General features: G+C 52.1%; 8 protein-coding genes across 8 annotated transcripts; 3 read left to right on the plus strand and 5 right to left on the minus strand.

The window, feature by feature from the left end:
- Nucleotides 1-119: 119 nt before the first annotated feature.
- On the minus strand, nt 120-1,324 carry BCR37DRAFT_41148 (uncharacterized protein). The gene has a single exon (XM_040872198.1). It carries the CDS (start codon nt 971-973, stop codon nt 311-313), a length of 663 nt encoding a protein of 220 aa, XP_040724715.1. The 5' UTR covers nt 974-1,324; the 3' UTR covers nt 120-310.
- A 449-nt stretch (nt 1,325-1,773) lies between these two features.
- Nucleotides 1,774-2,647, minus strand: BCR37DRAFT_41198 (uncharacterized protein). Its single transcript, XM_040872211.1, has one exon. The coding sequence runs from the start codon at nt 2,311-2,313 to the stop codon at nt 1,870-1,872; it is 444 nt and encodes a 147-aa protein (XP_040724716.1). The 5' UTR covers nt 2,314-2,647; the 3' UTR covers nt 1,774-1,869.
- BCR37DRAFT_41159 (uncharacterized protein) lies at nt 2,201-3,006 on the plus strand. Its single transcript, XM_040872200.1, has one exon. It carries the CDS (start codon nt 2,340-2,342, stop codon nt 2,871-2,873), a length of 534 nt encoding a protein of 177 aa, XP_040724717.1. The 5' UTR covers nt 2,201-2,339; the 3' UTR covers nt 2,874-3,006.
- Nucleotides 3,007-3,067: 61 nt separating this feature from the next.
- Nucleotides 3,068-4,177, plus strand: BCR37DRAFT_41236 (NADP-dependent oxidoreductase domain-containing protein). Its single transcript, XM_040872222.1, has one exon. The coding sequence runs from the start codon at nt 3,140-3,142 to the stop codon at nt 4,157-4,159; it is 1,020 nt and encodes a 339-aa protein (XP_040724718.1). The 5' UTR covers nt 3,068-3,139; the 3' UTR covers nt 4,160-4,177.
- Nucleotides 4,125-5,424, minus strand: BCR37DRAFT_41218 (serine/threonine specific protein phosphatase). Its single transcript, XM_040872216.1, has one exon. It carries the CDS (start codon nt 5,219-5,221, stop codon nt 4,196-4,198), a length of 1,026 nt encoding a protein of 341 aa, XP_040724719.1. The 5' UTR covers nt 5,222-5,424; the 3' UTR covers nt 4,125-4,195.
- Nucleotides 5,425-5,523: 99 nt separating this feature from the next.
- Nucleotides 5,524-8,501, minus strand: BCR37DRAFT_387641 (uncharacterized protein; the record flags this gene model as incomplete). Its single annotated transcript, XM_040870550.1, has 2 exons — nt 5,524-8,037; nt 8,082-8,501. 2 exons carry the CDS (start codon nt 8,499-8,501, stop codon nt 5,524-5,526), a joined length of 2,934 nt encoding a protein of 977 aa, XP_040724720.1.
- A 367-nt stretch (nt 8,502-8,868) lies between these two features.
- BCR37DRAFT_393223 (uncharacterized protein) lies at nt 8,869-13,723 on the plus strand (the record flags this gene model as incomplete). The annotated part of the gene is made up of 2 exons (XM_040871273.1): nt 8,869-12,481; nt 12,519-13,723. 2 exons carry the CDS (start codon nt 8,869-8,871, stop codon nt 13,721-13,723), a joined length of 4,818 nt encoding a protein of 1,605 aa, XP_040724721.1.
- On the minus strand, nt 13,545-14,924 carry BCR37DRAFT_380152 (uncharacterized protein). Its single transcript, XM_040869430.1, has one exon. The coding sequence runs from the start codon at nt 14,552-14,554 to the stop codon at nt 13,751-13,753; it is 804 nt and encodes a 267-aa protein (XP_040724722.1). The 5' UTR covers nt 14,555-14,924; the 3' UTR covers nt 13,545-13,750.
- Nucleotides 14,925-14,961: the final 37 nt, after the last annotated feature.

Raw genomic sequence — 14,961 nt, forward strand, 5'->3', positions numbered from 1 at the left:
CAAAGTCTTTGCCCGACTGTCGCCTCTGACTCGATGACATATGGTGAGGAGCCTTGATAGCACGCTTGCAGTGTAACTCCACGAGATGGATCTTTGCCCATTGAGGTTCCTGTATGAGCCCACTGAGGTTCCTGTATGATACAAAACGCAATCAAGACATTGTCAGCACCGCAAACTGCAACACATCGAGCCCTCATTCCTCTTTTGTACTCGGCATGCGCATAGACAAAAAGACACTTATTAAATATAACTCTCTGCTAAGACCGATCATTGAGCAGAAAGAAAAACACAGCAAGCTGCAGTGATGCATTTACTTGCACTTGACGTCTTTGTTTATGCCTATCGTCGAGGCAGGATTTTTTTCCGTCCTTATCGTGCGCAATATGTCCCGGTCAGAAAACTTTTGCCGCTTCATCAGAAACTCATCAACCATCACGGCGTCATATGTGTCTTTGAGGCGATTGACAACGTTGTCGAATTTGCAATTTTGGGTCGTACCGTTCTTGAGAACAAACTTAACGTCGTCCGATGTATGACAGCGCCAAAGCTGAATGCTAGCCATTGGGATCCAACATCGATGGTTGAGCTCATCAAAGACTGGGTACTCAGCATCGCCGGAACCTGATCTGGTTCCAACAGGATTCACTGTCGGCACGCAAGTGGCACACTTCAAGTTGAGACACTGATCCGAGTTCGTAGCCGATTCTTCCTTGAAGTCATTGAGTAATGCACGGCTAGCTTGGTCTCTGTCCTGAGAAGACCACGCTCTCGCCCGACAAAGTTTCAGGTCAGAATTGGGGAGCACCTCTTTGGGATCGTGATGGTTGCGTATGTCGGAGATGCTGTCACTACGCCATTTAGTGACTTGGAGTTGCCGACATCCGTGCGCGTCTGCCGGGGAACCTGGCAAGATGTTGGTCAACAGCAGAAGGAGGGCCCAGAAGATTGCGGTTGCAGATGGCGACGAAAGCATTGTGTGCTGGAATGACCTGAGTTGGATGACAGTGGATATTCGCCGCCTTTTAAGCTTGCACTCGCAACTGAGGTGCTGGAAACTTGCATACGTGGCACTTCCTAGAATAGCTACGCAGCTTCACTTTCACCGAGTCATTGAACCAATCAAGCAGCTTCAAAATCCCTCTGCGCATACGCGGAAATGAATGCAGCACCTGAACATGTGCATATGTGTTGATCGACCCCTGAATTTTGCTATTTGAAAAGAAGGAATGCAGCACGCTCGCAAATTAAAATGTCTCCTGAAGCTGAGCAAGCCTAGTCCATGAAGCTAGGGCCATGATTTCAGACCTAGCCAGGGTTCGCAGTGCGTGAGGCAAAAGAAACTAGTCCCTTAGTGAGGAATGCTGCAGCTCGTTGGACCCAACTTCTAGGCTGCCTCCAGTAGTCAATGCTCTTGAGAAGATGCCTCCTGTTCTCAATTTCAATGTTCGAAATGTCCAAGCTCTTCATCTTTCAAGTCAGAGGGCTGGACTACCAAACAGTGGCTGTGTCAACCACAAGCAGTCATTTCCGATTGACAAACAAAATGGCTTTGGTGCCCTTCAGGGGTACTTACGGGCATCTTGACCATTTATCAAGAGAACCAATAACAGTAGGAACCCCGTCGGCGCGCATGGGTCCGAAGCCACATCATCGACTGACAAGACCCTTACAAGAATGACCAATACCATCATGTCAGTGATCTTTGCCATTGTTTACTATACAGCTCATCAGCGCTCCATGGCAAATGCAGCACCAACAGGCGAGTACTATGATGGGAGCGGGCCATGTGATGAGGTGTTGCTGCCGACTGAGTGCGACTTTGCAGACAGTAAGACTGCAGGGCTGAATCCCGGCAGCTTTGAGGCTCTATCATGCATCCTCAAGGTCAAGGAACCCAGCGATTCGAGGGATACAGCGTTTTGGCACTGTGCCCGGGATGACTTGGAGTTCAATATATGCGAGAGGTCCAGAGCTTGCGAATTCCAGTTCAAACGCAACCATCCGAACGTACTGAAGCACCACAGATGTGCTACGCATGTGAATCGGTGTACCGACAAGTGATTCGGCGTGCTCCAAGCATGACCGTGAGGCGTTCGAAGGGGATTTGGCACTGGGCAACCCATTGCAAATAGCAGCTAATTGAACCACTAGCAATAGAATGTTGTAGTCTCGGATGGTGGACCAAATGATTGCTTGTACTCTTCTTGGAGGCATCGACGGCCAGCTTGGCCTCTCGTTATCCAGCCGAATTGCAACCAGTCTCTGCGTCCACGATTGACCGATATACCGGTATAGGCTCATCGCTCTGGACATTGACCAGACCGATCTTGTCCATATTCATGGCCACCACAGTTTGCGCATCCCCTCCGTGTTCCTCGACAGCAGTTGCAGCACCAGGCGATTACGATGATGGAAGCGAGCCGCGCAACGAGGTTTTGTTGCCATACTGGTGTGACTTGGGTTACAACAAGATTGGAAAGCTCAACCCGGACAATCTCCCATCTTGTTGTCGCATGAGCAAAGTTAACACGCCCAGAACTTCAAGGGCTACAGCGTTTCGGGAGTGTATCATGGGTACTGATGAGCTCAGCATATTGAAAATACCAGGGTTTGCGATCTCCAGTCCAAGGCTCAGAACTGACCGAAGTAGAGGATTCCTCTGCGCTCCATATGTGGACTCGCATGGTCGAGGTTGCAGAAAGTGTTTGATGTCCACGAAGCAGGAGAGAGGCATCTCAGAGGATGCTCTCCACATACCGGCATGTGTACCGGACACGATCAGTGGGGTCCAAGTGTCATTAGCTTGCACCTGGTTCTGTAGCTGGTATCAGTTGCACGATGCCGCGAAGCTGAGGCAAATCTGTCAACGATAGTGCCTACACTCTCTCATGGCCATCAGCGATGAGCTTCCTTGAGCTGGTCATGAAAAGCCTCGAGCTCCGGAGGACGATCTTCCTCCTGAAGCAAGCATTGATGAACGCATGTCTATTATCAGCGGCGGACGGTCGATGGCGAGCAGCGTCGGCCCTCCGCCGGTCGTCTTTTCGCTCTTGCTTGGCTCCCCCACAAAATATATAAAAGAGAGCATTGGAGCAAGTCCTCGAGCTCATCGACAACCATTCAAGCAGATTGACCCAACATGCCTCTCATTGCGTCTACCTTCCCTCAGCGCGAACTCGGCAAGACCGGAGAGAAGGTCTCAGCCCTGGGCTTCGGTACCATGGGCATGTCTGCCTTCTACAGCGGCCTCAACGATGACGAGGCGTCCCTCAAGGTCCTGACTGCCGCTGCAGACATGGGCTGCACCTTCTGGGACACCGCCGCCATCTACGGTACAAACGAGGCCCTACTGGGCCGATGGTTTAAGGAGACTGGTCGACGCAAGGAGATATTCCTTTGCAGCAAAGGTGGTATTGACCTACAAAAGTTCTGTGCCGACAGCTCTCCAGAGAAGATCCGGGAGCTGTGCGAGCGTTCTCTGCAGCAACTGGGAGTCGACCAGATTGATCTCTACTATCTGCACCGTATTGATGACAAGGTCCCGATTGAAACCTCCATGGAAACACTCAAGGAGCTCGTCAATGAAGGCAAAATCAAATACATTGGCTTGTCTGAGGCTTCTGCAGACACGCTGCGTCGCGCTCATAAGGTTCACCCAGTCACGGCACACCAGATTGAGTACTCACCCTTCACCCTCGATATTGAGCGTGATGACGTCAATGTTCTCAAGACATGCCGCGAGCTTGGCATCACGACTGTCGCCTACTCGCCCCTGGGTCGTGGCATGCTGACTGGCAAGTACAAGTCTGTCGATGACTTTGACGAGAATGACTTCCGTCGCAACAATGCACGTTTCCAGGGTGACAACTTTGCCAAGAACTTGAAGGTTGTGGATGACATCAAAGCGATTGCCGAGAAGAAGCAAGCAACATCTGGCCAAGTCACGCTTGCTTGGCTCATGGCACAGGGAGAAGACATCATCCCAATTCCTGGTACGAAGCAGCTCAAAAACTTGCAGGAGAATGTACAAGCAGCATTCATGCAGTTGGATAGCAATGAAGTGGCTGAGATTCGTAAGGTCGTCGATGCGGCCGAGGTGCATGGCGAACGATACGGCGCTGGAGGCTTGCAGAGCTTTGGCGACACACCTAAGCTTTAGATAGTTGCTGGCTTGTGTAGATGATTATGTGCAAGACTACAAAAAGTACTCCACTGCCGCCTTTTTGGCTGGCAATCGACTCGTGTCTTGCTTTGCAGCCTCGAAGATCTTGTACGTCCGCCCAAGTTGCTCATCAAGGACGAGCACGGCAGCGACATTGCCACATCGGTAGCAGTAATTCGGCGCCGACCATACCGTCACCACACCACCTGTTCCACGCCCATAATGGACCGGTGGGAATCCCTCCCGTCGTTCCTCCATATCCAGGGGTGGATCTTGCTCTGCATCCGGTCTTGCAGGGTCATGAGTGGGCGGCAACTCAAACATCTCGCGATACCCCTCCATGACGAGCTGATGCGCGCGTGCAATCATCTCTATACCATTTTGACGACAAAACTGTTTTGTGACATCGGCGCCGAAGAGGAAGCCAGCGCCGCGTGGGCTGAGACCCCAAGCGGGCACGTCTTCTGGGTCGGACCATAGGAGATCGCACATTGGGCCCTCATGCGGTACCTCTTGTTTTCTGTCGAGTAGACGAATCTGATCAATCTCTGCAATCGTGGGTGACAAGCCGCCGTGAACAGCGACCCACTTGCCGTCCGATGTGATGGCTGCTAAGGCGAGATAGTCGAATACCTCACAGCAATACCGCCATACGGCACTCGACCCATACTTCCGCGCGCATTCATCGTAGAAGCCGTACACTTGTGTGATTTGTCTTGACTCGTGATTCCCCCGGATGAGTGTGATGCGATCTGGATACCGCACTTTGTAGCAAAGTAGAAGCAAGAACGTCTCGAGCGAGTAGAAGCCGCGGTCGACAAAATCGCCCATAAAGAGGTAATTGGTCGTTGGGCATTCTCCTCCCACGCGAAACAGCTCAATCAAGTCGTGGAACTGGCCATGGATATCGCCGCAAATGGTAATGGGCGTGTCGACGACCTGTACATTCGCCTCTTCAATCAGAATCTCCCGCGCTTTATGACATAGTTGGCGTATTTGATGTTCAGAGATGAGCTGGCAGTTCTTGAGCTTCTGGATATGCTCATCGAGATCACTCATCGCCCGTCACCGGTGGCGCGCCAATTGTCGCTCGCCTTTGCAAGTGTCGTGAATCGTGTCAATCTGCTTTCACTCAATCGCCCAACTACAAACTTCAGAATGCTTGTGAATGCAGATCTCCAGATAGGCGCGGCCTGCGTCCCCCGTCTGTGTTACTGGTCCTGCATGCTGCTGCTGCGTCTTGTAAGTCGCGAAAGTCCAAAAGTTCAACGAGATGGGAAGAGCGGAGGAAATGTCTACGAGCTACTCTGAGAGTTTTGAGCCTACAGATCCTCCAATGCATCTATTCACAAGCTCACACATCACTTGCCGCCTTCAACAGGGGCGCTCTGTGCAGGTGTTCGCACCCGATCAGCGAATCCGCGATGGAAGCCATGTCCTTTGCCATGATCATTCATATTCCTGGGTTGCCGTTGCACATCCGCACGCTTCGTCTCCTGCTTGCCACTTTCAAGGCGTTTCCCATATTTTCTCGGAACCTGCACGGGTTCTTGTGCTTGACCGGTCGTCTTGATGCGAATCGGGGAGCTAAAATCAGGGGCTTCCACCAAATCTTGTCGCGTTACAACAAACGCTTTGCCTTGCTCACGCTGATTCTGCTGCCTGCGCTTCAGTGGAGTCACTCCTCGCGAGTGAGTCGGTAGCGACAATGATGGTTTCGGTGGTACAAGTGGCTCAGTGATGCCATTGGTCCGCGAGGTGACTTCCAATGTTGTCGGCAGTGCCCATGGCGCTTTTGGTGGCAGGTTCGCTGCCTTGACGCTTGGCGCACTTGATAGATTGACACTTGGCGATCGCCTTGCAACTGTAACGCGAGGTCGTGCAAGCGCATGACCATGACGTGGCGGTAAGACTTCCCAAATCGTGCGGGTCTGCGTCTCTAGCCATCCTTGTCCCAACTTGCCATAAATATCACGTTCCGACAACGCAGCCGTCTGTGGCTTCATTTGCGCGCGAATCGCATGCAGTACCTTGTGCAAATTAGCGCGTAGCGGGACAGTAGTTGTTGCAGATGTACGCGACTTGCCAGTCTGTGCTGCCGAGGGAAGCTTGAGAGCCGGAATGTCTGCATTACTCAACAAGTCTGCATCTGCAAAATTAGGTGGCAAGATGGGACTGATGAAACGTTTGTTTCCCGATCCAGATTCTTGGCTCGCTGCAGTGCCTGGCCTCTTGACAGCATTGCCATTACCCGCAGCACTCGGGAAGAACCTTGAAGACGTGCGTGTTGCTTGTGCAGCGCCTTGAGGAGACTGCTTGTTGTTGCGCTCAAGGGTCAATACTTCATCCGCTGCATCAAACACATACTCCCGTTCCTTGCCCTGCAAAGCTGGTTGTTGCGCGGTATTCTTCTTGAATGCATTGGATTGTTTCCACGAATCTGCTGGCTCATGCTCCTTTGACGAAGAACCCGGCAGTGATACTTGTGGTCGACGCGTTGCGATCCCATCAAATGCGTTCCATGTTGTAGGCGTTGGCTCGCTTTGCAAGGATTGCGCAGCGGGTGATGCAGTAGGTGCGCGATCCTGTAAGGCATCACTGCTAGCCAATACGGGTTTTTCACCGTTCGCTTGCTTTGGTCCAATAGGCCCCCAGACATTGCGCTGCTGCGCATGCACACCTTGATCTCCATCAATCGGCGCATCCTCAGGCGCTCGTTGGAAGCTCGCGACAGGACCTGAAATCGATGGCTTCTTGGGCCGTACATCTTGCGAACTCTTCCGTTGCGGCAGCTTCACACCCCGCTGCCACGTTTCCTCCAGCTTTGCAGAGGATGCAGTACGCTCTTCTGGTACGGTGCCTTTCAGAATTTGCTTCGGTGGTGCCTTGGCGGCCTCTTGCTTGGCTTTTGCAGCTTTCAGTTCAGCCGCTTTCGCTTCTTTTGCGGCTTTCGCTGCAGCTGCCTCCTTTTCCGCCTGAGCAGCGAGTTCTTCTGCCTTTTTGCGTGCACGTTCCTTGCGTGCGAATTCCTCCTCATCTTGTTCCTTGCGTCTCAAAATGGCCTGTGCGCGCGCATCCGCCATCAGTTTCTTTTGCATCTCAATGAATTCTGTTGAAGATGGGTCCAAGACAGGTGCAGCGGGTTGTGCAGGTGGTTCAGGCTTGACTGGTGCAGCAACGTCAGTGGGCGTAGCAACCGGCGACTTGATTGCTTCCGTGGCAGGCGTTGCAGCTTGACCTTCTTTTGAGACACGTCTTGCATTTGCATCTTTATTGACACTTGCTGCGATTTTTTGCAGCAGTCCAGGCCGAGCACGACCTTCATGCTGAGACGGACGTCTTCCCTTTGTTGCATCAATCTCCTCAAACTGGCCTGTCGTGTAGTTGAAAATCTCGCGCGTGGAGGGCTGTGGCTGTTGCCAATGGCGATCATAGTTGTTTTGCTCATATTGATATTGTGGACGCTCTCCGTGCGCTTGCCGACCATCACGATCAAAGGAATCTGAGCGGTCGCGGTTGTGAGCAACATGGCCAGCTGATGGCACCGGCGCCTTTTCACCAACAGCAGGAAATTCAAGTTGCGCAATATTCAATGGTTGCGAGGGCGCTGACTCTGGTTTCTTCCAGGGGTTTCCTGGCGCTTTGGCTGGCAATGCTGTAGATGGCGCAGGAGATGCTCGTGTGACTGGCGTCATCTCACGCACTACTGGTGCCTCAACAGCGGCGATGGGCTGTTGTACAGGCGCAGCAACTTTTCTCGGTTCAACCCTCAGTGCGCTCTTGGGAGCCTCCTTGGCGGGCTGAATCTTGCTCACGACGACTTTGGTTCCATCTCCAAAATCGATCGTGTCGTCCCAGTTGTCATCTTCGTCGCTCTGATAAATATTAGCATTGTTCCCGTATAAAGCACAAGTCATACATCGTCCCAGCGGTTATGGTTCGTATCTGTCACCGTGCGTGACACGAGGGAAATACCATGCATCGCCTTGAGCTCTTCATCGGTATAGTCTTTTGCAGACTTTTTCGCCGGCATGCCTTTATTCCAAACAGGCGCCTTCTTGTCACCTGCGACACCGCCCGTGCCAGACCCGTTAAAACCATCCGCCGAACTCGGCACGGGACTTGCCTCGCGTGTCGTCCTGAGCGCACTGCCGCGCGATGTGGTGAATTTTAGCTTAGAGGATTGTAGAGGCGCTTGCGCGCTCGCTGAAGCAGGCGCTGCGGGTGATGCGGCGCCTTGTGGACCCGTTGAAAGACGAGTAGGTGATGCATGTGTACTGCCTGTTGGTGTGCTTTGTAGGAATCGGGCATTAAGAGGAGCAGATTTGAGCACAACCATTGAACATCAGAGGTGTGTGTGTGTCGCAAGAAAGGTCTCCCGTTTGTGTATCTGCGTGTGAAGCGCCAAATGGGCTGGCCCTGTTTATTAGAGATGGGAGGGCGATGCAGGCCCTGGCTCCCTCTCTGGTCTTGAGCTTGTCGGGCGGTTGTGTGTAATCGATGTCTTTTTGACTGAGAGCCAGAAGTGCACGTGCTCCAGCCAGAACCTCAAGCTCAGCTGCTCAGTGTATGTAGTATGCTCAGTACTATAGCTACGCAAGAGACTTCATATGCTGACTGTCATGCAGCACCTGGCTGCTCTATGTCAATGACGCTTCTCTGGATAAAAGGGAAAAAGATGCTCTGAAACCCCAAAGCTAGCTACAATGAATGGCGCCAAGGAGCTCATCCTCTGGGCACACGAATATAGCACATCGCCCTCAGATGCCATCTTCAATTTCGACCTGCTGCCAGGTTTTGATCCAGAGACCTGTGTTCTCAAGATAGGCTCTGCCATCAATAGTACTGGCTCACCAAAACTGCGTCCGAGGCATGCGGCTCCACAAGCAAAGACGGTGGTCGTGTCACCTGTCCCTACTAGTGCTGAAATCAAGCGCAAGACGCCCAATCTGCAAATTTCACTGTTGGGCGGTCTAACGACTGCTATTGGAATCAATCCTCGGTCCGTTGTCAGTGTCTCCATTGCAAGAAAGGTAGATCATGCCGCCAACTACATGGTCCTCTACTTTAAGGACCAGTACATTTCCCGATCAGACATGTGGCGGGCGGCCTGCAATCTTGTCGGAGACTGCATCCATGTCGGCAAACGCATTACCTTTACCGGTGGCATTCGTGCAGAAGTGCGGGAGATTTGGCAAAAGAATAAGAAGGTCTTCTCCGCCTATGTGAGCGCCTCTACGAAGCCCGTCTTTCGTTCAGAGAGTGCTCGCTACCTCATCTTCATTCAGATGTCTAAGGAGATGTGGGATTTCGAGGAGGATGGTGAGTTGTTCTACAACAAGGCCGTCGATGGCTTCCTCCCTGAACTCTTCAAACGCTGGAAATCCATCAATGCACACCATTTGGTGAGCATTATCTTATTCACGCGCGTGACATACAAAGGCGTCGCGGGGCCATTTTGTCTCGTCCCAGGAATCGAAGATAGGCGTCGATCAAGCACAGGCAGCTCGTCAGATGTCGGTCTTTACAATGACTTTTACAAAGTTGTGGTCGACAACGTCTCTAGCAATAATTGGGAATCCACCCTCACAGAACTGAAGCGCGAGCTGCACGGATTCCAGCGAGATGTCATGCTGCAAAAGATGCGTGGCCCGAGTAGCGACGGTGGCGACATTATCTCTGGTAGTCTGACGAATGCTATGGAGGGCAACTTGCTCGAAGCAATCAACCTAGCAGCGCATCAATTTCACCGGGATTATATTGACCGAGATTTGCTGAGAACTGGCACCAGCATGATCTTTGTGACGCCTGGTAGCGGGCAATTCCAGGTGGACCTCAACCTCCTCAAGCTCACCAGCGAGTGCCTGCTTGGCAATGGAATTGGCATCGACATCGTTTGTTTGAGTAAACGACCGCTGCATGTCACACCCTTATTTCGCTACCGCAAGACAAGAAATTCTGATCGCGACGAGAATGGAGTGGATCCACTGCAGGATTTCGAATTCATCTTGCCGTACATCTGTGAGATGAGTTTCTACGGTGATTCAGCCTCCTTGGACTCTGCAGCAGCAGACACAAAGTTTCAGTCGCGCTGCAAAATGCAGGAAGTTAAGAGTATGGGCATGTTGCAAACAGGCTACAGCAGTATCTCCATACAGCCACTTCTCGAAGAGCCAATCTTTCAACTTGCCCAACCCACGGCTGTTGCTGGTCTGAGTGAACGCGAGAGAAATCTCTACGACGAACTACAATTTGTTTCGCTCGATAAACGGAAGGAATTGCTTGAAGAGTATCAGAAGGACGTTGCAGATGATTCACCCCGAACAGCCGAACAAACAGGTGAAGCCCTTCTTGGAACCAGCGTACCCTCACCGGTCGGTCAAAGTTTCAAGGGTCTCTACGAGCTTTCAAGAGGCTTCCAGGCGGCACCCAAACAACGATACACTGGACCATCGCCAGTTTCAAGTCCAGGGTCCTCCTTCTCACGATGGAATTCGCACGAGACCAGTCCCAGGCAGCTCACCGATCGTGCTTCCGCTGTACAATCACCTGAACGACCCATACTCAAGAGACCTGTGCACAACAAGTCACTCATGGCAAGACCTCCGCTTGTCCGGCAATTCTCAAGCAAGACGCGTATGCCGCCTGGTATGCTCTCGTTGAAAGCACAACCTAGTATTGGGTCGATGTCAAGTGCTGTCGCTGCTGCTGCAGGCGTGACGGTCGATCATTCTCCTGGTCCGTTGGTCACAAAGGGCTTTTCACCCATGCTCAAGAGCGCTCCTCAGATGCCAATTCTCATTTCATCGCCTGCACGAGAACTCTTTGGCGAGGCTCATGCGATTCCAATACAAACAATCAAGGAACGCCGACAATCCTCGGTGTCCTCTGTGGTGCGACCTTCTTTTGGTGGGAAGAAATTATTGGCTCCCTTGAACTTGGTTGACAAACAAGCGCAAAGCGTATCTCGGTCACTTCAATCCTCTTCCAGACGTCGTTCAGCTGCAAAGATGCAGATGTCAGCTTCGGCTCGCGCGCCAATGGACGACTCGCACAACCAAGAAGCTGTTCCCTGGCATGTCCTGGTGAATCCTTGCTACCCTGCCAAGAACCCGGATACGTGGAATGCACGATCATGGCGATGGGCACACATCTCCAGTCGAGCCAGACGTGTGGGTGGTATAAATTGGGAATCCCTCTGTGCGCCGGCTGCTCTACCTCTCTCGACCAGTGCGCCAGTGGACCTCAAGGAGCTTGAAACGACCAAGTATTCCGAAAATTCATACAGCATCTACGTCAATCCGGATGAACACCCGCTGACACAAAGTCAGTTGCTTCAGGAGATGGTCAGTCTGCGACTGGGTCAAGGCTTCCAACTCGCTAAAGTCTCCCATGACAAGGCACTGCGCATGCTCTCGAGCAACACTGTCACAACTAACGAGCTGCGTACGGGTCCACTGGGCGATCTAGGTGGCACCATCTACGTCACGCATGGCGAGATGGAGATTCATCGGTTGACTCCAGACGCGTCTGGGCATTTGATTGAAGTCACGCGCTACGTTCGACAACGAGAAAACATCAAAGCCATCCACTACAAAAGTCTCATTTGGCAACTCGCGCAGGATGAAGGCTACGATGAGAGTCATGTCACTTTCAGGCCAGTGATATGGAATCACAATTGGAGTTATGTGGATCAAGTCATTTCTGGTGCTGAAAAGAAGTTATCTGATTCAGTGCGCTATTGGCGAGCACGTCTCTTGTTCTTGCCAAGTGACATTGCTCGTGATAAGCGTCCATTGCCGCCCATCGCTGGCGGATCTGAGCAGTTCACTGATGAAGAAGTTCGTGTTGCTGGAATTGCCAAGATTTGCGAACTTATTGAGCGGGCAGTGTATGTAACGCCAGCTGAGCAAAAACGGCAAGCCAAACATCCTGGGACGGGAGGCAAATCTCAGCTGGGCGTCACATTCACGACATTGAGTCATGCGGAGTACGTCGCTTTGGAAGCAAAACAACAAACTATTGCGGAAGAGCCTCCAAAATTACCTGCGTCGTCCAAGACTTTGCAATCTAGCGAAATTTCGTTGCATGATCTCTCGAGTGAGCTTCAGAGCAATAGAGGTGTCGCCTTCAAGGATAGGCTGTGGCATTGGAGATGGCACGAGAACAGCTTTGTGGGCAGTGAACTTGTCAGCTGGCTACTTGACCGGACAGAGCTGACCTCGCGTGAGGAGGCACGGCAATTTGCTGAGACCCTCATGGATCGTGGACTGTTTGAACATGTTCAGAAAAAGCATAGTCTGCTGGATGGCTTCTATTGTAAGGTCTATGCATCAGAGACCCTGGCTAACAACAGTATACCGTTTGAAGCCAGAATATAGCTCCAAGACGCAAAAGACGTGGTTCGGCACGCGCAAAGTGACTCCGAGTGTTGGCATGAGCTCACGCGCGCGAGCATCCAGCAATGTCTCGTCATCGGCAGCGGCATCGCCGGTACTTCGTCCCCATGACGCCCAGCATCAATTTGAATTGTCCAGATGGTTGCGAATCGATGTCGACCCACACAGAAAGTCTTACAGGCCTGAGTTTGCAAGTTTGCACTGTGATGCGCTTTACAGTCCGGAGAATGCCTTCCATGTTCGGCTCGAGTGGATTGCCATTACAGCAAAGCTTGTTGAAGAATTGGTGCAGCAATGGTCTCGGACTGCCGAAAAATATGGTCTTACGCTGATTGAGGCGCCTGTGGATGAGGCTTCGGCTGTGACGAGATCCAATCCATTCAGAGCTCCACTGGTCATCAAGTTGGCGGAGGAACCGCCTAGACACAATGATGCCGTCAACGAACCAGCTATTCACACACCCAAGCCACAGTTGCCACCAACTCCGCTGCTTGTGCCAGGTTTGAGTCAAGAGAGCTCGCAAAGCGACAGTACTGTGATGCCAGATGTACCCTCTCTGTGCGCAGAGCGGGAAGTCTGGCTTGAACGTATTCTAAGACATTGGGGCTTTGTGCTCGACCAAGAAGCTGCATCCAAGTTCCCGCGGCATCTTCAGGTAACATACTCTTGGGGTCCTCCAGCATTCAAGTATACACAGTACATTCACAAATCAGGCATGGCTTTGTGTCAAATTTCGGAGGATGGTTTCTTGTGGTTGACCAACAGGCTGTATGTGTCTCGGGCCAATACCTCTACAGGAGAACCACGAGGCGATCGGGAAAAGTCTACTGGTTCTGCAAGTCACTCGACCCTGACCCAATTGCCTGCTCCGACACGAGTCAGTAGTACCCTGTCGTCATCAGAACCAGATGCACTGCGCAATGCATTTCTCTTGTGGTGTCAGGACAAGGCCAAGCTACAAGCCTTCTACGAGGAGACGCTAGAAAGATTAGCGAGTGAAGCTGCGCAGAAGGGCGCCACGGCTCAAGCTGCGACACAAGGCAGGACTAGCTCGACCTCAACAGACAAGGCGAATGGTTCCATCATGTCGAGCAAGCGTGATTCACCAACAATCTCCGCCACGGAGAAGGCAGGGAGTGTCAAGAGTGTGATATTGTCGTGATTGTACATCATCTAATGATATTTACGTCTACATACGTGCCATCCTCGCTGGATTAATTGCTCCGAAATCTTTTGCTTGACTGCTGCCAGCATCCTGTTTGCCGCCTCGCGTCTTGCGCTTTGCTGCATCTTGCTCTCTGCGCGTCTTTTGTGTATTTTCTCGCTCAGTGGCAAGCTTCTCGTTCTTCTTGGCGATCTTGGTTCGCCGCACTTCACCCGTGCCGCCGCCACCGGCTGTCAACTCGACATTGATGCGACGGCCTTGGAGCATCGTATGATGCGCTGCTTGAAGAACCTTTTCAAGCGCAGCATGATTCGCGAAATCAAGAAAAGCGAAGCCTTTGAACTTTTGGGTTTGTGGGTCATGCTGCAGACGAACAGCTGTGGGTCTACTATCGCCACCTGTCAAATCGCTCAGGTGGCGCTCAATTTCTTCCTTGCCAGTCTTGAAAGATAGATTGCCAAGGAAGAGAGTATATCTTTTGGCCTTGGCGGGCGCTGCTGCAGTCGCTTCTTCTCCCTCTTTGGGCTTCTCGGCAGCTTTACGCTTCTTCTTTGCCGGTTCGCCTGTCAATGGATTGACTTCAACGGCTTCTTCATCACCCGCGTCACTGACTGATTCCTCCGTCTTCTCCGCTTGCTTGCTCTTCTTGCTCCATGACTCTGCGGCCTTTCTTTTCCGCTTCGACAAGCCAGCCGCTGGTGCAGCTTCCTCTGTAGCCTCTATGTGCTGTTCTGCGCTCTCTTCTGCAATAGGAGCAACCTCTGTAGCTTTAGTCTTCTCCGCGGCACTCTTTCTCTTCTTCTCGCGCTTCGTGGGCGCTTCTGTCATACTGTAGATGCTTGATGGGTATAGAGAGCGGATGGAGGGAGGTTTGTCGCATCCAAAAAAGAAAATTCAAGATCAGATGGGAGGCAAGGGGAGCCGTGAATTGACCTGCCGGAAAACTGTTGAGATGGGTGTCACAGCCAGTACCGAAGCCCAGGGATGAGACCTTCTCTCCGGTCTTGCCGAGCTCGCACTGAGAGAAGGTAGACGCAATGAGAGGCCTGCTGGGTCAATTTGGTTGAATGGTTGTCGATGAGCTCGAGGACTTGCTCTCTCTTTTATATTTTGTGGGGGAGACAAGAGCCAAAAGACAACCGGCGGAGGGCCGAAGCTGCTTGCCATCGACCGTCCGCTACTGATGATGGACATGCGTTCATCAATGCTTGCCTCAGGAGGGAGATCGTCCTCTG

Source organism: Protomyces lactucae-debilis, assembly GCF_002105105.1.
Source record: "Protomyces lactucae-debilis strain 12-1054 chromosome Unknown BCR37scaffold_11, whole genome shotgun sequence".
Classification (NCBI taxonomy): domain Eukaryota; kingdom Fungi; phylum Ascomycota; class Taphrinomycetes; order Taphrinales; family Protomycetaceae; genus Protomyces; species Protomyces lactucae-debilis.